The sequence below is a fragment of the Tachysurus fulvidraco genome, chromosome 16 (assembly GCF_022655615.1).
Source record: "Tachysurus fulvidraco isolate hzauxx_2018 chromosome 16, HZAU_PFXX_2.0, whole genome shotgun sequence".
Taxonomy (NCBI): Eukaryota; Metazoa; Chordata; class Actinopteri; order Siluriformes; family Bagridae; genus Tachysurus; species Tachysurus fulvidraco.
The window spans coordinates 5,033,821-5,058,388 of record NC_062533.1 but is presented as its reverse complement, the minus strand read 5'-3'; the positions used below and the strand labels follow the sequence as shown (position 1 = coordinate 5,058,388).

The 24,568-nt window shown below is 40.7% G+C and overlaps 1 protein-coding gene across 2 annotated transcripts; it reads right to left on the bottom strand.

Annotated features, from left to right (window-relative positions):
* Positions 1-1,607: 1,607 nt before the first annotated feature.
* On the bottom strand, positions 1,608-23,586 carry fam20b (FAM20B glycosaminoglycan xylosylkinase). Of its 2 annotated transcripts, none has more exons than XM_027171251.2 (9): positions 23,430-23,586; positions 15,652-15,761; positions 14,912-15,446; positions 12,478-12,564; positions 11,576-11,685; positions 6,740-6,911; positions 5,114-5,305; positions 4,006-4,065; positions 1,608-2,912 (listed from the first exon to the last, which is right to left on the bottom strand). In XM_027171251.2, exons 3-9 carry the CDS (start codon positions 15,286-15,288, stop codon positions 2,681-2,683), a joined length of 1,230 nt encoding a protein of 409 aa, XP_027027052.1. In that variant the 5' UTR covers positions 15,289-15,446; positions 15,652-15,761; positions 23,430-23,586; the 3' UTR covers positions 1,608-2,680. The 2 variants fall into 2 exon arrangements, with proteins under 2 accessions (XP_027027052.1, XP_027027053.1); XM_027171252.2 differs by having other exon boundaries at positions 15,652-15,766; positions 23,430-23,584.
* Positions 23,587-24,568: the final 982 nt, after the last annotated feature.

Here is a 24,568-nt window from a genome sequence, read left to right as displayed (position 1 = left end):
GAAGAAGCACCCTGGCTTGGGATAGCAAACATGGTGGATTCCCTCTTTAAAACGATGCCTCAGAACAGACGTCAAACTGGTGGACCAAAATCTGGCAAAGAATGTCAATGGAATAAATCGAGTACTTGAAAACATACTCTAGCAGTGAGGATAACCATATAAACAGTACAGAACCAGCGTGGTTTCCACATCAGATACTCATGGCTTTTCCGACCACATACATTTCTGTATGATTTTTTTTTTTTTTTCATCTGATGCAAACAAGTGACCACATTGACTGAATGCTGTAGTTAAAGATAACCAAGTGCATAGACTTTCAATTAAATATGACCATCTTGGCAAAAACACCGCATACTTCAAGACAGGAAACTGTGTGTTTCCGGTAAGTGACAGAACACACAAATGCACTTAAAAAGGCTTCTGAACAAAGCGATTACTGTCAGACAAAAGCATCCAGATGCAATACATAGTTTGTAAGTGTTCTCCCACTTGTAAACGAAAGTAAAACATGAATAATATTCAGATGCCCATATCGCAGAAGACTTCTGCATTTATTCTACAATCCTCCCACACAGGAGGGGTGTGAACTGTGCTGTGGCACTCCAGGACTAGGAGTATGAAACCGTATGAAACGGTTTTGCAGCATTATGTACCACACTTATTCATTCAGTATAATGCATATGGAATTCCCTCTGCACTTTTAAAAGCTGGTATAAAGGCTATAGGTTTTGTTTAGGTTTACTCATTTAGAATGTTCATGCACAAGAACACCCCCTCCAGCCAAGACTTATGTGAACGCATACAGTATAGGTCATGGCACCTGAAAGGATGACACATTACAAACACAAATACCAACAGTGGGTTTGAGAGGCCACAGGGCAGTCCCTCTTACAGTTATGCCTATTTACAGCACAAGCTGCAGGAATGGTAGTGACCCAATTCAAAGCATAATGTAAGGTCGCAACCAGCAGCTGATAACACGCATTTGGAGTGAGAGGGAAAACATTGGCTAGATATGAGAGTTCAGAATTGAGCAAGCGTGCTTGACGTTTCAGTCATTTGTGCAGCCGGTTCAATTCAGAGATGACTGAGGGGCAAAGTAAGGAGATGATTTGCTGTGGGAAGACAGTTTGGAAATTCCATAGCATGCTTTGAAAACAGACCAAGCTGTTGATATAATGTGATATTCAGGGCAGACAAGTAGTTTGAATAAATCCTATAATCGGATAAGAAATATTTATAGAGACCAAACAACTAACCTTCACAGGTTTCAGTCTCAGTCATGACTATAATAAAAACATGACATAAGTTTCCAGTAATTTGAGTGAAAGTGCCTTAATGAGGTCAGCAACCACCAAGAGAAAAAAAAAATGTAGCTGAAAGTCGGGGCAATGCTGAGCATCGAGGTACGGCAGATGAAAAGCACCGTCATGCTTCAATAAAATAAATACTTAAATTACAAGCTGCATCTTAACGATATAGATCATTTTCACTCGTTATGACAGCATGAGACCTTCTACCGACGAATACACGGTTTACCGAGATAAATAAATGAGGTAGAAATTGTCTTGTAAAAATGTCTTGTAAATGAGAAGAAACACTGAATATTACATTTTTGTTTTGTTTTGTTTTAATGCTCAAAAGATCTTCACACAATGAGCAGGGACCCTCATTTCTTATCTGGAAATGGTTGATCTGGCTGTAGCCTTTTAGTCCAAACAAACAGGAGTGACACCACGTTCCCCCTTGTTTAATTAGATTCTCTTGGTCTTTCGATCACTATCAGGTAGCAGTCCAATTTGGCTGGGATGAATACCTGTAGCCACACCTACCCTTCAGGGATATGTATGAAAAACTCCTTCTTGTTTGTAGCTTTCCATAATATTGTTCTTTCCATCCTCTTTTTGAGTTTCAGTAGCAGCTTCTTCCACCCACTACCCGTTTATATCCAGAAATTGTACTGCACATTTGAAAGCAGGCGGTAATAAGACCCTGCATAGTAAACTCTCAACATTAATCTTTTAAATCATTCGTTTCTTTAACAAAATCATCATTAAATAGTTGCTTATGTACAATCTGCGTGTAGACAGACAATCGCTAGATAGTCTGTCGATGCTTTGATTTATGATGTCAGTGACATAGTTTCACTGGTGACAGTAGCAGCCCAGGCTTGCAAACACCCCCACGGCTTCTGTGGAATGTCCCTGAGCCCTTACAGGCCCGAGTATGTTCAACGTTACAGGCCGAATGTTAACCCTGGAACCAGCGAGAGAGAGAAATTCATAGACGGAAAAAAGGTAAGAATGTTACAAGGGAATGGGTGGACATCTGGACTGTGTGGTTCATGTTGAAAAAATATGGAAGAGAAATAGATTAGATTAGAGTGTGGGGAGAGCTCTCGTGTGTGTGTGTGTGTGTGCGTGCACATGTGTGTGGAAGTCCAAGGAAATAACGTTTGTCGTTTGTGAAGAAGCCAGGGTCTGCATCATTGTTAATGTGTTACGAGACAACTTCCTGCTTGCGTTGAAGTAACTACCCCAACTTTTTAATGTCTTCTTGCAATGCTGTAAATGCAGGAAGTGAGCCTCTAAAGGCATGCACTGACAGGCAGCATTCAATTCAAAATGCTACCTTCCCTCCTTCTCTCTTTTCTCAGTCGCTTTTCTCTCTCTCTCTATGTTTAAGGGTGAGGCAGGTTCATGCGGTCTTCGATAAGTGTGCTCTCTGCGCCCTGCAGCTCGATGCACTGGCGTACGCTGGCTATGACGCTGCTGAGACGCCGGTCGAGGGCAGCCAGGTGAGGCTCATTCAGAACGGGGTGGGCAGGGTCATGGGCCGTAGCCTGACGCATCGCTGAACTCAGAGCGCCGCCCTTCAGCAGGTTTATCCGGTTCCAGGTGGACACTCTGACCCTGATAGAGGGACAGAGAAATTGTGAGTGTGAGCAAGAAACAGAAACACCACTGAGCAGGAGCAAGAGAAAGTGAGAACAAGAAAGTCATTATGAGAAGAAACTGTATGCAGCACTTGCAAATTGCACCACTACAGCTCGGCATTTATTAACTTGTAGAAAATAAAGAGAGAAGCGCACATGTACAAGATAAAAAAAAAAAAGGGCGGTGGGGGGTGGGGTTGTGGGGTGGGGTGGGGTGGGGTGGGTGTTGCTGCAGAAAGGAAAAATGACTGCCAAGCAACACTGTATGATTCTTTGTTGGCATTAAGTGATAAAGCGTTTTTTTTTTCTCTCTCTCACTTTCTAGCACACACACAAATCACATATACAGAAATGTCTGCGCTCACACAAAAAACCAGAAGAGTGGGCAGAAACAAATAGGTGACTGTTGAAATGACTGTTAAAGCTTTTTTTTTTCAAAAATAAGCCTGCTCTTGTGTCCTGTTTGCTGCTACTGACTTTCAAACTTCTTGGAAGCCTAATATTCTGAGTCATTATCAGAAGCCCAGCGACCTCAATAATAAAATCTCTAACTGCACTGCTACTGACCACAAAGTTCAAACTTTACAGAAAATTAAAATAAAATAAAATAAAATAAAAATCAGTTTTTAATCAGTTACGATGCTAAAATACTCTTCGAGTTGAAAATGTACTTTCTAAAACTGAGGTTTTTGCTATGTTTCAGTTACAATAAATACCCAGATCTCATTTGTTTGGTTCAGTTAAAACTGTAGTTATTGGACGATAGATAGCTGCGTGTGTAAAAAAGTCAGTTAAACTAAATGAAAAAATGTCTGAACTGTTTGTTTGGAACAAAGCCAAATGCTAGACATAAAATCTCGGAAAGTCCTATGCATAACACCGTACCATAAGGAAACTCCCACATACTGACTTTAGATTACAAATCTGACTATATCACCACGTCAGGGCGAAGTCTGACCTATACAATCCATTCGTAATATTATCGGCTCGTTAAAACGTTAGAAACTGTTTTTTTTACTCTTTAGTTCATTCATAAATATGATAAAAAAGGTACGTATTTGGACACTCACATGCAGCACTGATAGAGAGGAGCCAGAATGCTTCTTTCGTCTAGAGATGGATTCCCGAAACTGCAAACCAAGAAAACGCACTTATTTCCAGTTCCATACATTCAGTGTTGTATACAGTACTAGAAAGCAATACTTGAGTAAATGTACAAGTATCGTACTAGAAAAAGACTTCGGAAGAAGTGAAAGTCACCGTTTAGAATATTACTCAAGTAAAAGTCTTAAAGTATCTGATATTTACTGTACTTAAGTGTCAAAAGTAATTTTCTGATATTTAATGTATTTAAGTATTTGAAGTAAAAGTAAAAAGTAAAATTTCAGTGATTTTCGGTAGGCATAAGAGCAGGGGCAGTTCTAGGATTTCATCTTTAGGGGGTTTTAGCCCTCAGTGAGAATTTAAAACAAGAAGAGTTTTATATTATATATTATATGACTACATAGTAAGCCAAAAGTTATGGTATTATTAAATGGCAAAAGTGGACACCAAAATTTTATGCATGATGTAATGATGCCAGTCTTGAATCAGATCAGTTCATGTACGTGTGCATTCTCTACAAACAGTGTGTCCAATGAATGCAGTCATTAATAAACAAATATTCACAAGACAAAGACCGAATCAATAAATGTTATTTTTATTTAATATTGATATTGCATTAATATTTTGTTTGTGCTTTCAACTCTGGTAATAAGAATAGTGACATTTCACTGCTTTTGGTTGCCGGCGTTATAGATAAACGCCTCCAGCTCTGACTGCGCGTGCACACCGCTGACTGTACGCACCTGTGTTTCTCCATAGAGCGTGCGGAGCGTATAACAATCTAGGAGCAGTGATTCGCCAAACCTCCCTTATTGCAGTCGCACACATTTCTTCTGATTTTATTTTGTAGTAACGAGTAACGAAGATGCTTATTGCAAAAATAACGGAGTAAAAGTTTACATTTTATCTAGGAAATGTAGTGGAGTAAAAGTGAAAGTTGACAAATTTAAATAGCGAAGTAAAGTACAGATACGTGAAATTTCTACTTAAGTACAGTAACAAAGTATTTTTACTCCGTTACATTACAACACTGCAAACATTTTAATCAAATAAAACATCTGTTCTTCTCGTCACCTTTTAGCATTGTCCAACAGAATTAGCATGCTGGCTCCGCCGTCGTCTTGGAAGCTCTCGTAGTGATGTCGATCCGCGTTGCCGATCAGGTAATCAAATATAGATGTGTCAATCACGTCCAAGAGGCGTGGACCGGCATCGTATGGAGGCATCTTCTTCACAGCTTCACAGTAACTCTCATCATACTCCCACCTAGCTCAGACACAAAATCAAATACAAGAGATAAAAAAACTGATGAAATAAACAGATGCTACGCCCAGCAAGACTAGAGGTTCTGCGATGAAGAGCGGCATTCTGCATTTGACTCTTTCTGAACAATCACACCACACCAGTGTTGTATAAAGTACTATAAAGCAATACTTGATTAAAAGTACAAGTATCGTACTAGAAAAAGACTTCGGTAGAAGTGAAAGTCACCTTTTAGAATATTACTCAAGTAAAAGTCTTAAAGTATCTGATATTTACTGTACTTAAGTATCAAAAGTCATTTTCTGATATTAAATGTACTTAAGTATTTGAAGTAAAAGTAAAAAGTAAAATTTCAGTGATTTTCTGTAGGCATAAGAGCAGGGGCAGTTCTAGGATTTCATCTTTAGGGGTTTTAGCCCTCAGTGAGAATTTAAAACAAGAAGAGTTTTATATTATATATTATATGACTACATAGTAAGCCAAAAGTTATGGTATTATTTAAAATGGCAAAAGTGGACACCAAAATTTTATGCATGATGTAATGATGCCAGTCTTGAATCAGATCAGTTCATGTATGTGTGCATTCTCTACAAACAGTGTGTCCAATGAATGCAGTCATTAATAAACTAATATTCACAAGACAAAGACCAAATCAGTAAATGTTATTTTTATTTAGTATTGAATGGATTGTTTGCATTAATATGTTGTTTGTGCTACAACTCTGGTAATAAGAAGTGTGACATTTCACTGCTTTTGGTTGCCATCTTTGCGGCTTTCCGCCGATTAACGTTATAGATAAACGCCTCCAGCTCTGACTGCGCGTGCACGCTGCTGACTGTACGCACCTGTGCTTCTCCGTAGAGCGCGCGGAGCTGTGAAATACAATCTAGGAGCAGTGATTCGCCAAACCTCCCTTATTGCAGTCACACACATTTCTTCAGATTTTATTTTGTAGTAACGAGTAACGAAGATGCTTAGCGGAAATATAACGGAGTAAAAGTATACATTTTATAAAGGAAATGTAGTGGAGTAAAAGTGAAAGTTGACATAAATTTAAATAGCGAAGTAAAGTACAGATACATGAAATTTCTACTTAAGTACAGTAACAAAGTATTTGTACTCCGTTACATTACAACACTGCACCACACACACCTTTAACTTTTTGCACGCTCTCATGGCACTATGGACTGCAAACCCCCCACTCTCTACACACACACATACTTGGTCACATCACTGGTTTAGCTCCCGGTTGTGTTGAATCTGTTCGCTCCTCTTTTGTATTAGTTCCTGATTTGTTGGTCTATTTATATTCTCCTGGGTCTTTGTTGTCATTAAGTCGTGTTTTTATGTGCGGTATTTGCTGGGCTTAAGTTACGTTTTCAGTCTCATTATCCTACTTTGTCATAGTTTCTCCCTAATAGCGACTGTTGTGTGTACCTGGCGAGTTTGCCCTCTCTGTATGTGCGTCCCCAGGGGTGTCTGTGTTTCTGCAGTGGCCAGACATCAGGGAGCCAGAGCGTCACTGATCCCTCCATGATGTCTCCCTCGGCACATGCCGGCTCACTCTCCCTGCAGTAGTAACACTTCCCATAGAAGCATGTATTATTCCCTACGAGGGAGAGAGATCACACACAGTTAGTATTAATCACTGCAATTATAACACCTTTTATAATAATAATATCTTTTGCTGCGTATTCGGTCATGAAACTTTGCCTCCAGTGCAGCCTGGTGCACCGAATGCCATTAAACCAATAAAGAACTTGGTAATATTTTGAAACTCTGTATTGGTAAAAAAGTGCAGGGCACTGATGGACCACCCACGTACTGCGGGTAACCTCCTCTGTTTCTATAGAGGTTTACAGCAGGAAATGTGACGACAAACCTTATCAGTGTTTTTACCAGTTTTACATCAGTGCGATAGCATAAACATCCCAAACTGAAACGATTCAGCCGGCATGACCGCAAAAGTGTCTTTATTCTAATGAAAAGATGTAAAGTATATAGTGCTACTGCTTAGCACGAACAAAAACAAGCTGGTAGTTGGATTGGCTTTGCTGAGATTGTATGATAAACAAATTATCTATATTGATTGTGTTACTGATGATCGATAAAGGAATAAATGAATGCTTTTAACACCACTGCCAAAATAAATTTCTACATAATCCATATAAGACACTAGTGGATAATCAGAAAGAGTATAGCAGCCTACAAAATAATCATTAATCAAGATTCGGCTTTGTCTAGATGCTTCCCTTATTCAGGCTCATCAATCAAACATGTCTCGACTCATCTGTACCCGAAATCTGAAACAGATTTTTGTGGTTATCGATTTCTTGCCAAAGGATTCTGAACGGAAAACTCGCCTCGCCCGAAAAGAATTTTCCAGGTATTTTATAGCTGTGGATTTAAACCCTAGGTGAACTGATCTGAACGACAAACTTCAAACAAAACAAGTGAAAAGTTGAGAAATCACTTTGTTTATAATTGAAGAAAGAAAAAAAAAAGGCATGATTTCTGTTTTCCCCACAACTTTTTAACAAAGTTACACTCATGACGTTTTGCCTACAATGAAACGGGGAACTTTCCATTGCTTTGGCCACTTTCCATTCCAGGCTGTGTGAACTTTGTGTGAAAGTATGTAGGTGGCAGCAATAAGAGCACCTGTGTCTTTACATGCTCAGACGTAAATGATCAGAAATCGGCCCTTATTTTGTTTTGTCTCAAAACTTCGCAGTTATTTTCCCTCAGAAATTTCTGTGCACAGCCAACAACAAAACAGTGTTATGCAATTCGGAAACTGAAGATAAGTAAAAAGGGCTCCTGGCTTAATGCCTGTCTGTTGTACATGTCTTACTTCAAGCAATACAAAAAAAATAAATTCTGTTTTCGGCCAATAGAAACCGAACCACACCGGACAGTGAAAGCAACATGTCACTGCCTGCAAGATTATAGTGCAGCACATTGATGTAGCATGAAGCAGGTCTCCAATACAATCCTGAGCTCTGAGGTTTGTACGTTTTCTGTAGTTTCTTTCTAGATCATTCCTGTAAAACAGATCCCATCTAGACATTTCACAACGCTTTTATTCAGACTCATTCTGACTTACTTGTTCAGGCTAATCAGTTTCTTGTTCACTTTATGCAAGGATGAAATCGTGATGCTGTTTCCACTGACAGTATGATCTCAAAATAAAACACATCACATCATGTCTGTGATGATTCAAAAGTTGCTCATCCACACTGAAATGTATAAAAACGTTTACAGCTCCTTCGACCTGAGTCATTTCCACTAGGTGTATATTTGCTTTCGACTGCATCACATGACTAAAAATGCTCATGGTATTCAAAAGCCTCCGTCTTCACGGTCCACACTAAGACGCGAAGACGGCGTTTTCAGCGTCTCCCAACGGCTACATTTCCGTCGACTTAAAACGGCATCTTAGTGTGGACGAAAGGCCAAAACGAAGAGAACGATATACGTTCTCAAACAAAAACATGTTAGTGTGGACATGGCCCAAGAGAGCTTTAAAGGAGACTCAATATTGAGACAACTTGTCCTGAAAGATACACACCACATTTGGAGCTTTAGAAGCATCACTAAAAGTTTGGTTTGTCACCTTTGCACTGACAAACAATATGAACTTTTATCGATGAAGATACGTGATGGTCAGATTTACGTTCTGAAAACAGACGCTCGGGTCCTTTTCCTTAAAAGCAAGTGTAAGGTATATGCAGTTTTAACCTAGATGCTGTGGGGTTATCTGGAGGTCAACGCACAGACTTTTCCCACTGCAACTGTTATTTAGCTTACAAGCAGCAGAAAGCTCTGAAATGACCAAATTTAACCTGTAAATGTGTTAAACGTGCTCAGAAAAATAAAAATTCAGTACTCAGTACATTAAGTATATAGACTAAGAAGGGATATGCCTGGACATAGTTGAGGCCTTGTGGTTTGCCTGAGGTTTTAACTATGAGCAGCTGACTGTACAGCTGCTGTTTAGATACAGGGTGTTGAAGCGTACAAGAACCCCCTTGCAAAACCCCAGTGGAACAACCGTGACCTCAACTTGTATCTCTGGGATAAATCATACTGATACTTCTGCAAAAAATAAAAAATAAAAAAAAATGCACACTTAATCTTGAGAAAAACAGAGACAGGGGTTTATGTACGGCACAGGCTTAAAGGCGAAACCACATACTTCACTGCTCTGTACGAGCGTGTAACAATGCGCATCAAAGCATATGCTGCTTTTCTAAAACGGTGTATACAGTAGATCGTGACAGGATATTGTGTTTTCATCTGGGTTTAAGGAACTAAATAGGCGAGAATTACGAGCACTGCTGTGACATCACATTACATTTCAAACACAGCAAAGTGACTATTCGGAAAAACTTGTGGAGATGTGCATGAGATGTGTGTGTGTGTGGGGGAGAAATCAGCTCAAATGATTCTCAGTTATAGTGTGAACATCATCATCATCATCATCATCATAATAAATACTTTATTTAGAAAGCACTTTTAAAACAACCAAGTGCTGTACCTCATAAAATACAGATAATAAAAGACTTAAATAGTAACAAAAAATAATAACAGCAATAAATCAGAATTAAATAAAAACCAGGGAACAGAAATACGTTTTCAATCATTTTTTTTTAAAATAACTAAACAGATTTTCCATTGCCTAGAAGCAGCAGCAACAGAGAAAGCTCGGTCTCCTCTATGCTCTACCCTTTGGTGTCCAGCAGCAGTTGATCAGCTGACCTAAGCGAACGGGCAGGACTGTAGGGGTGAAGCAGTTCCGTATGGTATGTCGGGGTCGGACCATTTAAAGATTTAAAAAACGAATAAAAGCACTTTAAACTTAACCCTATAATACACCGACAGCCACTGACGTGAGGCCAAAATTGGTGTTACATGGTCATACTTCCCTGAACCAGTCAAAAGACGCGCAGCAGCATTTTGGACCAACTGAAGGCGAGACAGAGAAGACTGGCTAAGACCAAAATAAATTGCGTTACAGTAATCCAGTCGAGATGTAATAAAGGCACGGATTACCGTGTCGATTTGTTGCCTGGACACAAGAGGGTATATTTCTTTTGCCAGGTGCCTTCATATACGATGCACTGATACATGCTTTATAAAATTGGAGCTTTTTCATCATAAAGCTTCTGTTGTTTTCTGTACATCATCATATGTATATGTGACACTGCCCTCTAGTGCACAACATCGATACGATTGGCAGATCTAGATTCATATAGAAGTTTATGATGAAGGTATGCGAATCAAATGAAGGAAATCTTTACGCTGCTGTTGCTGCTTGTCTGGTCTCAAACATGTCGAGTCATGATGTAGGTAATGATACACAATCTGTCTCCGTCTATCCCAGCCTGGCTGACACGTTGAAGTACTGTACAGATTAAAATGTTTGTTTTATTTTTAGACAAAACTGTATTATACCCATTACCATTGTTTAAACCGGATCCGGCCCACAGGGCGATTTGTTCCAACCCCTCAAATGAACTAGTGTGAAAAAGACATCTCTGGAATAAATTTAGTTCAGTCGGACAAGTTATGAAGCCATACATTTATAAAGTGCCGCTCGTCTGTTCTGTTCGGCTTGAGCCGCAGTCACACAGACCAGGAGTCACGGGATGTCAGGCGAGTGAGCGAGCGATGGATGAGAACTTTTATCAGATTCATTTCTTCTGTTCATTTCTTCCTTCGGTTTTCTTTCTTTTTTTTTTTCAGTGTTCAGTGAAACAAAATTAACCCTATTCTACTACCCTAGCTCTTTAAAACGAGTAATCTCTCATCCCTCACAGCTCGGCTCCTGCACCACTGTGTGTGTGTGTGTGTACTGTGCTGACAACATACACACTTGATTTCACTGCTCTCGCTAAATCTAAAACAATGGCATTAATGTTATTAAAGTCATTTCTCTCATTAAAAAGCAGCCTTAGTTATCGAGTTATCGAGATGGTAGTTGTAGTATAAAAGGTCATATAAAACAAATTACTTTGACAAAAAATACTGTGGAGCCGTGGTACCATGTTATTTTCCATATTGTGAACCTTTTTGTTATATGCACTTAAGTCTCAGTGAAATAAGTTCTGTTCTAAATGAGTGACGAGATAACACACCATGTACCAGATACCTTTTTAAAAATGTATGTTATTATTATTGCCTCATGGTTTATCAGCTCTGAATCTGTCGTACTGATCGTTTTTAGCACTTTTGGTTCCTCGGTTGAATTTGACAGACAGTGAGACTGACCGTGCATGAGGAACGTGCTCAGAAGCTGCTCTGTGGCGACAGGCTTTATCTCCGTCCGCAGGTTCACAAACCGCCCCATCACCAGAGGTGCTCTCCTAAAGCCCAGGATCCTGTAGAGGAGGAAGAGACTGTGCATGTGGCATCTGTATAAAACTGGTGTAAAGTCTAGCTACTAAGATGGTTGTCACACTGGTCACGTTTGCTGGGGTCCGAATCAGAGTGTGGTTGTTCCTGGTTCCCTGCAGCATTGACTAGACTAGGATTTTATTCTTGATTCTATCAAACCCCGGTGTTCAGCTTACTTTATCACAAACTCTCAAGGACAACACAACCATATGGACTCACTTTATGTGTGTGTGTCTGTGCATATACATATACACACTATTATGTTTTATTTGCATGAATTATTATATATTTGCTATTATGTGCATTACGACTCCTCAATTCTCTCACACACAACGTTGCCCTACCGCTCATGCTACCAGTGTTGTTAAAACCGATGTTATCATCATTGGCTAAAACACAAACACAGGTTCATTTAAATCCTGAACAAGTGCAGACCCGAGTATGAGCTGGTTCATATTCATAGCAATCGTGCCACGGTTCCATTATTACCAAACTCACACCACCTCCTAGAGGCAGTCGTGGGGTCTGTACCAGGCTGCGCTTCCAGGTTAAAGTGGCAGCTTTCACATTACCAGTGTTTCACACAAACAGTTCCCTGTTTCAGCCTAAACTGTCAGCGTAAAACTCCTCTTAATCTCTAACACAAGCAAATATCAGCCCCGGTTCGCCTTCTGTTTTTGCATTTGTTGCACTGACCATTCGATCTGTTTCCCCTGCAATAACCTTATGTTAAAGTAGTCTATTATGTATTTGATTTGCATACGTGGAAGTCTCACCTGTCCAGGTGAAAGGCAGCGATCTCTGCGTTATGCCTGTCGTAGCCAGCGTAAGGTTCTCCCTCAACCACATAATCTCTGCTGTACCTGTGAAAGAGAAACACCGGCATTAAACCTCATCTATATACAGACCACTGCAACGCAGTCAATGTAGAACAAGCCTACTGTACTAAAAGCATCGAAAGATCAAGTTCAAATTCCAAAAATATTTTAGAAACAGAGTCATTACATGAACATGCCTCGGGCTGCTTAGTTAAACAACATAACAGCGCTCATCTTCCACTCCTAACAAAGCCGACTGCAATACATGTGCACTATAAATGCTGCTGGACGGCAAAAAGTGTCAATGATTTAGTGCAGATTATCCGATCATCTGAATGGCAGAGTGACGTCGTGTCTAACAAAAAATAAAGGTGGCTGAGTTTATAATGTCCTCCAGATCCTGGTCTAGTAAATATTGTGTGTGTATAAAAACACACGCATGTAATAACTTCATAACTCCAGTTATCTTCCCTACATAATTCCTAACTGCTTCTTAATGGCTGCAATGCCCCGTTTTAAAGGTTCAGTGTTTGTTTTTTTTATTATTATGTACATCAAGAGAAAATCTAACAATTATTAAACTATATTTAAAACGTCCCATCTGTTTACATTTACGGCATTTAGCAGACACCCTTATCCAGAGTGACTTACAACTGAGCAACTGAGGGTTAAGGGCCTTGCTCAGGGGCCCAGCAGTGACAGCTTGGTGGACCTGGGCTTCAGTCTGGGCTTCAGCTGTTAGCTTACGTCTGTAACAACACTCGGAAATAACACCCATAGCCAGAAGAGACCTGTACAGTATGTTCAGTATGGCTGCGGAATGAAAATCTCGTTGGTTTAATGAAACTATGTAGGGTTTCCCGCAGCACTTTGCAGTTCGGGCGGCCCGCCTAAGATGGGAAACCCTACCGCCTTAACTAGGTCGTCCAAAAAAAAAAAATTCCGCTGCACAAAAGGCCGTCAAGTGCATCTCGGAGAATAGCGTGGACACGCTTCATACCGCGAGCGTGCACGCGCGCCACACGGCCGAAATGAGGCAGGAGGATAACTAGCCAGTTGATAAAATGCGTGTCAGTGAGAACTGTAAGTGGACTTATGTTTTGGGTTTATTTACGCCTTTTATTGTATTAGTCTATAGTTCTTACAAATTTAAACTAAGTTAGCGGGTGATTTTGTTGTTTGAGTTCTTCACCTGCTAGCTAGTTTACACGTGCCTGTTTTTGATAATTAAACGTAGTACAGAGTCTGTGGTCTATCTCACAAAGAAGCCCCGCCCCCGGGCCCCGCCCCACCTTGCCCCGCCTTACTCAACAAATTTTCTGCGGGAAACCCTGCTACAGATGTTATTAAAGACACACCGCCAGCGAACACGTTACTACAAGTACTTCCATGTTTGTATTGAATAAACCACTGAATGACAATAGAATAAAATGCTCCATGCCACAGAAGTAAATTATGATCGAATCATTTTCAGGCAGCAGAGTTTTTTTGGTGCCAGGTGTATTTCTATAACTGCTGAGTTCATGGGATTTTTCACACACAAAATTTTTTAGGGTTTAGTCAGAATGGCGCAATAAAGAAAAAACATGCAGAGATCAGCAGTTCTGCAGATGGATCGGCTATGACTGCTGAAGATCACGACGTGTTCCTCTTGTCAGCCATAAACAGAAAGCTGAGGCTGCGATGGGCACCGACTCATCAGAACTGGACAGTTAAAGACTGGGGTAAAAAATAAATAAATAATAACAAAAAATAAAAATTAAAAACACAGCTGTGTCTGATGAAACTGGCTTTCACACAGATGATAGGAGCACAATTTGGCGCCAACATGGACCCAATCGGAATGGGATTGTGATGCAGATTCTTGCACACTCAGGGCCAAAGTAATTACAATAATCCATCACTTGAATGCCAAAGCAGATTTGAGTACTGTTGCTGATTCCACATGATAATGCGCCACGTCACAAAGCAAAAGTCGTCTTAAACTGCTTTCATGAACATGATGATGAGTGCAAAGTTGTTCACTGCTCTTCCCAGTCACCGGATAAGAGTCTAAAAGAACACCTTTGGGATGTGGTCGAACTGGAGATTCACACCAGCAAAGTGGGAGGCTCTTATTCAGTATTAGTACAGCGTTCCAAATAAAGTGCTTTGTGAAAGCATTCCTAGCTATGAACGGTTATATATTTCCTTCTAGGGTGAAGTTTGTCATTCATGTTTGGTTAAACAAAGATGATTTACAGGTAAACAGTTAAATACTAAATTTCTGTAATATTGCAAACCGTGATCAAGGATCGTGTAATTCTTGATATGAAAATTATATAAATGTCACAATCCTACTTAAAAGCAAGAAAATAGCCCGACACGACCGTCTCAACTTCCATCCTCTTACCGCTTGGGCTTGAAGACCACCTTCTGTCCTCCGTCCAGCACCAGAAGTGCTTTCAGCTGGGTTCCTTTGAAGCCGACGTCCGCCCTCTGGATACGGGTGCTGGTCAGGGCGCCGAGGACGGCGGCCAGCTCAGGTGTCTCATCAGGGTAAACCTCACGTGGCCCCACCCACTGTGCCGCCACTTCCCAGGGTGACTGCAATGTGTGTGTGAGACGGGCATTCTTAGCCAGAGCTAAGCCCGCCTCCATCTTGCGGAAGGCACGCAGGTCACGCCGGCTGGCAGCCGAGCCTTCGCCTCCGTCCAGCAGGAAGAGCTTGGCCAGGCCCAGCAGCAGCAGCACACCACACAACACAACCACACGCTGCTTCAGCTTCATGATGGAGGAGGAGAAGGAGACACGATGGGTCACGCCCTGGGCATGGCAGAGCCTGACTACTGTACACCTCCAGAGAGACAAAGAAAACACTCACAGCGGAGAAGGAGGGGCTAAGTGGGAATAGAACAGGACGGAGAGAGATACATGAAAGAGGAAGGCTGGGAAGAAAAGGGGGAAGAAAAAAAAAAAACATTTTCAGATCAGACCATGTTCATTGTACCACAGTGATATTGACGTACATGTACGGAACACAAGGAAAATCATTACATAAGGAAAAGAACGCAAATATATATATATATATATTAATTAAACTTCAGACGTGGATTTTTGATGCTGCAAAAATGGGAAGAAATGTCTATTTACCTGCTTTAGAATATCTTTTCTTCTTTTGTGGTTATGATCTAGGATTGAAGGCTGGAGAAAGGTCCTTCATTCAATAGCAGGTGACTGATGTCTCTAGCTTGCTTTTATATCTGCTCTAAAACAAAGGTCATAAAAAACACACAGGAAAGGACTTTATTCATGTCACCACTGACGGCTGAAAGACAGAATAATCTCCAACACACACCTGCAAGTATGCGACAAAGTAGAGGAAAGTTGTGTCTAAACCTTTCATTTTCACACTGGAACACAATCCATGGTATTATCAGGATTATTGTTCCCGTTGGTTTTTAAGATGTATTTGCTGAATGTAAAACACCCACCAGGTGTAACACGGATGTGCTCGAGCAGATTATTACTGCACACGCAGGTGAACCGGCTATTCCGCCCAACCTACGGTGTATCGGGATATTTGCATAATAACGACATACAGTAATCCAGCCGCTGTGTTTGTGTTTCAGGTGAAGTGTGTAAAGTCAACATGGCAGGATTATTGCTTCTCTTACTGTTGCTATTCATCTTCTAACGAGGAGACTCATTTTAATCTCTGCTACACCACCACTGTATTGCCAAAATGTGTTGGAATCACTTTCACGGCCACATGTGTATAAACACAAGCACCTTCGCACTCGGACTGCTTTTACAAACTTTTGAGAACTGACTAAATTAGATTAGATTAGATTCAACTTTATTGTCATTATGCAAGGTACATGTACAGAGCCAATGAAATGCAGTTAGCTTCTAACCAGAAGTGCATAGATGGCTTATTTACAAGTGGCAGTGTAATAAATAAGGGTGTGAGGTTATACAGAAGGTGTAGTAATGTACATATAACTGGATAAGGCTATATACTGTGTGGTTTTATATAAGTATGTTACAGTATGAAGTGGTATGACAGATATAGCTGTACAAAAGGAATGTCATTATGCATATATACATCATATATATAAAGAAAGAAACTATTTTTCAGTCTGTTTATTCTGGCTCTGAGACAACGGTAGCGTCTGCCCGACGGGAGAAGTGTAAACAGTCCGTGGTTGGGGTGAGAGGGATCTTTGATGATGCCCCTTGCCCTTTGCAAACAACGTTTTTTGAAAATGTCCTCCAAGGTGGGTAGTTTAATACCGATGATTTGTTGGGCGGTTTTCACCACCCTTTGAACGGCTTTACGGTCTGAAGCTGTGCAGCTGCTATACCTCACTGAGATACCGCTTACGAGGATACTCAATCAATGGTATAGTGGTAAAAGTTCTCCAGTATCCTGTAGCACAGACGAGACTTTTAAAAGTCTCCTCAGAAAATATAGGCGCTGTTGTGCCTTTTTGATCAGGATGGAGTTGTTCAGAGACCAGGTGAGGTCCTCAGAGACGTGTATTCCAAGGAACTTGAAGCTAGGTACTCGCTCAACAGCAGTTCCGTTGATGTAAATTGGAGGATGAGTGTGATTGCCAGCACATCTGAAATCCACAATGACCTCCTTGGTCTTAAGTTCCAGGTTATTGTCCTCACGCCATGCTACTAGGTGCTGGATCTCCTCCCTGTAAGCTGTCTCGTCGTTACCTTCAATCAGGCCAAATAATAAATATTCCAAGCTCAACTATTAGTGGTATAATAAGGAAGTGGAAACAACTGGGAACAGCAACTCAGCCAAAAAGTGGTAGGCCAGGTCAATTCTACAGACCTTCAAACTTCATGTGGCCTTCAGATTAGCTCAAGAATGGTGTGTAGAGCTTCATGGAATGCGTTTCCATGGATGAGCGGCTGCCTCCAAGCTTTAAGAGAGACAGATGCAGCGGTGTAAAGCCACCGGACTCTAGAGCAGTGAAGTCGTGTTCTCTGGAGTGGCGAATCACGCTTCTCTATCTGGCAATCCGATGGACGAGTCTGGGTTTGGTGGTTGTCGGGAGAACTGTACTTGCCTGACTGTATTGTGTCAAGTGTACTTTTGGTGGAGGGGGATTATGGTGTGGGGTTGTTTTCAGGGGTTGGATTTGGACACTTATTTCCAGTGAAAGTAACTCTTTATGCTTCAGTATACCAAGACATTTTGGACAATTACATGCTCCTAACATTTGTAGCAACATGACACCAACATGACTCTACACCAGTGCATGAAGGGGAAGAAATAGACCATAAAGAGTCATGAATTTTTGCTGTAATTTTGGTGATGTGTCGTCCAGGACTTTTCTCCGAGGTCAGCTAACGGAAACTACCAGTCTAGTTTTATGACTGAAAAAACCTCAAGACTAAATTAGAGAAATTATTACAGAAAATTCCATTTCATATTATAGAATTATGTTAATTCTACTGGACTCATTTCTGAACAACACAAAACAACGTTTGATGTGTAAAAACTGACAGCTTAGGATCACTGCATGATGTAAAACAAAACCCTTTTATTTAAATCTAAGTGAAATCTGACTTTTTTAATATACATGTAGAATGTTAGTAATGCTATACCGGGGGCATGCTGCATTGAGAATGACGTATAAGGTCCCAGATCGCATACTCGTGCGAAAACAAAGTGTGGACTGTTGGACACTTTGTACTCTGGCAGCTTTGCTCACGTAGTAGAAGAAGGGCGAGGCTACCGTGTGCTGACGCTGCATGAGAAGTCACATCCAAGCTGGCTGATGACATTCTGGTAGACAAGAAGTCTTAAAACTGTCTTACAAATGTCTGTGTGATTTATTTTTTAGCATTTTAAAAATTCTTCTAAAGCCAGCAGCAATATGCAGCAATATGCACCTGATGTTGTTTGACACCGACTGAGAAACGGCTTATACTTTTGGCTAGTTATAAAAATAAATTAAATAAAACGAGAAAGAACAAAAAAACAAAATGTTCAGTTGCTTATTGCATAGAGCAGTGGTCCCCAACCCCTGGACCGCGGATGGTACCGGGCCGCCCAAGGAACATTAAATTATTTCCATTGTATTTACTGTGGTGTATTTCTCTCAGGTTTGTGTGACTTTCCATGGACGAGAGGTTAACCGGGAGCTGAGAGACGTCACCTAAACCGCACCAATACCGCGCATGCGCATAATATCAAGGGACTGCAGATGAAAAATAGCTCTTCATCTAATTCTGGCACATTTACATGAAATGTAAAAAATGTTGATTGATGTGCATTGTCCCTTTCAAATAAATAAAAAAAAAAGGAGAAAAGAATATCGGGCCGGGTTTAGGTGACGTCTGGAGCTGAGCGGCTGCAAGCGGCAGTGGCGTTGTAGCTTTGGTGGAGAGAAGGTGTGTATCGCTCTTCTCTCTGTTCACCGGTACTTTGTCATGTTTAACAGTGCTTGGTGTACGTGTATATTGTGTTTGCTCAAACAGACATATTGTGTTTGATCAAACAGACGTCGTGTTCTGGATTAAAGTCATGGCGGAATACCCTGAGATTGCCACCACAGCACTTACATCCCTATCGCCATTTCCGACATGCTATCTGTGTGAAGCGGGGATTTCTGCAGTGACGGCAACCAAAACAAAATCAAGGAATAAACTGGACATAAGCAACACACTTCGGGTGTCATTGTCTCCTGTTACCCCAGATGGAACCGTCTAGTTACAAAGAAACAAGCTCAGGGTTCTCATTGATTTAGCGTTGTAGTGAGTTAAAAAGGCATGTTTAAATACTATTAAATTAAAATTATTAATTTTAATTTAATTGCATAGCCGCCACACTCCCACCCCCACCGGGACACGGAAAAAAATGATCAAACATTGACCGGTCTGTGGCGAAAAAAGATTGGGGACCACTGGCGTAGAGTATAATGCGTAGAGTACTTGTACATCATTTGGGACACAGCTAAAGTCAAGAGAACAGAAATTATATCGTTTAACTGGAAGCAATTAACTGACTTGACTGAAACATCCAACAATTATTAAAACCGTGCTACATATAAACTCGGTGTCCACATTAAACCTTCAGTCATAGCGCAAAACTATCATTTACGGCTGAGGTAAAAATGTATTAGTCTCTCAAAACACAAATTTCATGTCATCAGACATTTCTTGTCAGTCACAGCATTTACTTTGTTCACATCAGAGGTCCTTTTTTCTTCTTCTTCTTTTTTTTTTAAACAAGAATCGATTCACAACAGATTTCTTTGAATGAAAGTCTCCAGACGTCAGGCAGAACTTGGTCACAATTGGCTCTTGCAGAGGGACAGTGATCCTAAGTACACCTCCAAAGTTGTAACAAAACAGTTAGAAGACAAAAATATGTCCGGGCAAAAAAAAGGGGACTTACGTAAGTTCTGTCCTTAGGAATAAGCAGAAAAAGCCCTCAAGAAGTTTTTGGAAGGTTACAGTAAGTGTTTGAAGTAATTTAAAAAAAAAAAAAACGCCATTGAATACCAACAAAGAGTTTGTCAACATTAATGTATGAGCCATTGAATATCTGATATAGTAAATAAAATCTGAAAAAAAAAACCTGTCTTTTAGCTACTGTATTTTTGAAACAACATCTTATTAAAAAAACAACAACAACAAAAAAAGTAAATAGTCTAGACCAGTGGTCCCCAACCTTTTTTTCACCGCGGACCGGTCAAAGTTTGATCATTTTACCGCGGCCCGCTGGGGGTGGTGGGTGGCGGTTGGCGGCTATACAATTAAATTAAAATTAATAATTTTAATTTAATTGTATTTAAACATGCCTTTTTAACTCACTACAACGCTAAATCAACAAGAATCCTCGTTTCTTTGCAACTAGACGGTTCCTTCTGGGGTAACAGAAGACAATGACACCCGAAGTGTGTTGCTTATGTCCAGTTTATTCCGTGATTTTGTTTTGGTTGCCGTCACTGCAGAAAACCCCGCTTCACACAGATAGCATGTTCGGAAATGGCAATAGGGATTTAAGGGCTGTGGTGGCAATGTTCAGGATATTCCGCCATGACTTTAATCCAGAACACCGGCAGAGTTTCTAACGACGTCTGTTTCGTGCTCATTTTTGCTAATTTGCGGGTTAAATTTGATCAAACACAATATACACGTACACCAAGCACTGTTAAACATGACAAAGTACCGGTGAACAGAGAGAAGGGCAATACACACCTTCTCTCCACCAAAGCTACAACACCACTGCCGCTTGACGTCACCTAAACACGGCCTGATAGCATGATATTTTGCGCATACCGTATTGGTGCGGCTTTAGGTGACGTCTCTCAGCTCCCGGTTAACCTCTCATCCATGGAAAGTCGAACAAACCCGAGACAAATAAACCACAGTAAATAAAATGGAAACAATTTAATGTTTCTTGGGCGGCCCGGTCCGTGGACCGGGGGTTGGGGACCACTGGTCTAGAAGACAAAACACATAGACTCTTTAGCCTTGATGTATGTAAACTTTTTCCTACAATTGTAGGTTTAACTACTGACACCTTTTGGATTACGGTGTCTTGGGGTAACCATGGACAATCAACTGTCCTTCTCCTCTCATGTTGCTAATGTGACTCGCTCATGTCGGTTTCTTAGAAGGATTCGGCTATTTTTGTCCACAGACTGCTCAGGTACTTGTTCAGTCTCTTGTCATTTCTAGACTGGATTACTGCAACGCACTGCTGGCAGGTCTACCTATGAACGCAATCCGTCCTCTGCAAATGATCCAAAATGCAGCTGCCCGGCTTGTTTTCAACCTGCCTAAGTTCTCACATACCACCCCGCTGCTGCCACAATGGACCAACCACAAATGGACCAACTCCCTCTTACCTCAAAGCCCTCATCACTCCTCGCACTGCTGGACTGGTTCCACCATCTCTCGGGGTAAGAGGCAAGTATACTACAAGACTCTACTCTGTTCTGGCACCAAGGTGGTGGAATGAACTTCCCCTAGAGGTCCGGACTGCCGAGTCACTGGCTATTTTCAGGAAACACTACAACTAGCGCTTCCTTCCTTATCTTTTGCATTAAAAAAAAAAAAAAAACTGACACTTTCATTGTAACTTTGAACAAACGTTTTAAACTCATGGTATCTTAAGTATGTAACCTAGTGAACCAGCATTAATGTATTCAATGTTAGAGATTTAAGCACTTATGTACGTCGCTCTGGATAAGGACGTCTGCCAAATGCTGTAAATGTAAATGTGTTGTCAGGAAACATCCGTCTGTTCCACCAACGGAAACGGAGTATCACTCACCAAATATTATTTTGGGGTTAAGCCATGGATGTGAATGTGAAATGCGTTTGTTAGGGCTGTGTTCACTTCCTGATTACATTATTACACCCACCTGCCTTATTAGTGCACTTTGGAGATTATACAGTAATAATCCTCTAACTCTTAAGCAGTCATCATTTCTGCCCATGACACTGCTGTTAGCCAGCTATTATAAGCTGATGAAGTATTTCTGATGCCAGCGAACGTATAAAAAATCCAAGCAATAAAATGTAATGCCGAACTTTTCTCAAGTGTGTCACGCCACTGACGTGGACATGCCCACGTCTAGTTTGTCAACGTACGCTGTCGCTCATGTCGAGCGATGATGGATGATCTCTCGTCGCTTTATCCCTGTGAGTCACTATGTGAGAGCATATAATGAGATTTTAACAGAACTTTGGTGACAGAACTTTGGCAGAACATTGCTTCTCACCGGTCACGACGGCACTAATCGGGCTGACAATTAATGCACCGCATTACGCACAAGTTCAAGGATGCCCGATTTCAAGTCAAGACTTTTCATATCTATATCATTACAGTACAAACCCAATTCCAATCGTCCATGCAGTCGCTTCTGACACGGCGTCCTAACACCAGGTCGGAGTTGGGACTTTACTCCATCGACCCTGAGACTCTTTAAAGATCGACATGAGTTCATCATCTGTTCCTGAGACAGTGACACACCAAAGACCGTCCTGTTCTTTGTAAACGTTTAACAGGTCCCACATCTTTAACACTATGAACAATTTTTTAATCAAATCAGACATTTTAACAGCCAAAACTTCAGTCTGGTTCCTTTAGAGCTGAAGTCAAGTCTTTAAATCCTGCCTGCGTGGAAGCTTGAACTTCCTCTCTGTACAATCGCTCATTCATTGCACCACCTATTTATTAGCTTCTGACTTCTACCACAAGGACCTTTAGCTTCAGCTACAAACAACCAATTAGCGAAAATCCCATTGAATTAAGAAAAGAAGTGAGATACCATCATTTAACTGATACAAACACGCATTCTAATGATATCACGCAGAGAAAATGAATGATGAACAGTGCAGGAAGAAAGCAAACAAGCTACCAAACACACACACACACACACAGAGTCACTGAACAAAAATGCTGACGTCTTCAAAACGATTCGCTCGTTAACAAGCTTTATAAAACCCCACTGGATCAGGATTGACTTGAGTGAGACTCTGTTTGTCTATTTGACCGAAATGAAGTAACAAGTAAAAAGAATGCAGTATAAAAACGTCTGCTTTCGAACACTATGTCCAGTCAGGGAATTAGCACATAGCTAAGAGCTAGCTGCATAGCCGAATGAAGTAGTTAGCTAAATAGATAGCATTGGGTAAATTAGGAGGTAAATAAACACAACACACAACATTGTTGCCCTCATAATGTCAGGGTTAGTATTAGTACTTTAGTCTTTAGACTGCGTAACGTTTAACAGCGGACAACATTACGTTCTTATAAAAGAAAGCTAGCTAGCTATGCTAAGCTAAGCTGCTAATGTGTTACCAGAGCAACGCTAATGGCTATAAGGGATGTGACGTGATGTAGAGAAGACAATACAATAGGGTAAAGCCCAGATTAGACAACTCACCGCTTTCATATAGAAGTGAAGATGTTGTGTTTTAATTCAGCTGAATGATGACCCGTGCAAACGGTTCTCATCATGTCCGTCGTGTGTGTGTGTGTGTGTGTGTGTGTGTGTGTGTGTGTGTGTGTGTGTGTGTGTGTGTGTGTGTGTGTGTGTGTGTGTGTGTGTGTGTGTGTGTGTGTGTGTTTTCTTAAAGTGAACACGTACTGTAAGGGAAAAGTAATGTTTCTGAAATATATGAATACATCCAAAATAATGCACAATTTTTCCTCATATTTTCCCAGGAATTTGCTCCAAATGCTTCCTCGTTTATAACTAAATAAAAAACAATGCTAGTGTTGTTTAGTGCTCAGCTGATGAACCTATACGTGAACACCAGAGGGCGCTGTCGTACAAAGGCATCAACACGCGGTTGAATTATTATTGAAGTGCTAAATTTCCCATTTAAGTTTGTTTTGATGCGCTCTGGTGCGCCAGATATAGAATTAACATTTCAAATAGTTTGATATAGTTTAAGCCATGGTCTCAGCAGGAATGGCTGAATGTCCAAATGCACTGTAACGTGATGTGTATCTTCAGAAGTATGTGGACACCTGCCCCTGAAATTTACATTTAGTGACATCACTATGTGGTTCTTCCACAAACAGAATATTTAATGTCTCTGCATGCTATAACATTTCCCTTCACTTGAACTAAGAGGCTCAAACGTGTTCCAGAACGACAACGTACCTGTGCACAAAGCACAGACTCCATAAGACATGGTGTGTTAATGTTGGACTGGAAGAACTCGAGTGTCCTGCACAAAGCCCTGACTCTGACTCAACCCCTCTGAACACCTTTGTGATGAACTGGAACACCGACCGAACCCCAGACCTCCTCACTCTTACATCAGTATCTGATGTCACTAATGCTCTTGAATGATCACTAATCCCCCCCCACACTCCTGTATCTAGTGAAGCCTGAAATTACCTGCAGGGTGAGTATATTGATTCACACAGCAATGAATGTATCTAATTTTACTAATCATTTTTAATACTCAAATGTCATTTAAACAAGAATTCAGTGCAAGTTGATGGTGATTAATGATTAGCTAGAATTATAGATCTTCAATATGAATTATGACAAAATATACTCGCTATAAA

What these genes read in the sequence shown, in the direction of transcription:
- fam20b (XM_027171251.2), bottom strand. Translation starts at nt 15,288, where the DNA reads ATGAAGCTGAAGCAGCGTGTGGTTGTGTTGTGTGGTGTGCTGCTGCTG. An exon ending in GCTGCCTTTCACCTGGACAG is followed by an intron (nt 11,686 to 12,477) that starts GTGAGACTTCCA and finishes CCTCCTCTACAG; the next exon opens with GATCCTGGGCTTTAGGAGAG. An exon ending in AGAGAGGGCAAACTCGCCAG is followed by an intron (nt 5,306 to 6,739) that starts GTACACACAACA and finishes TGTCTGAGCTAG; the next exon opens with GTGGGAGTATGATGAGAGTT.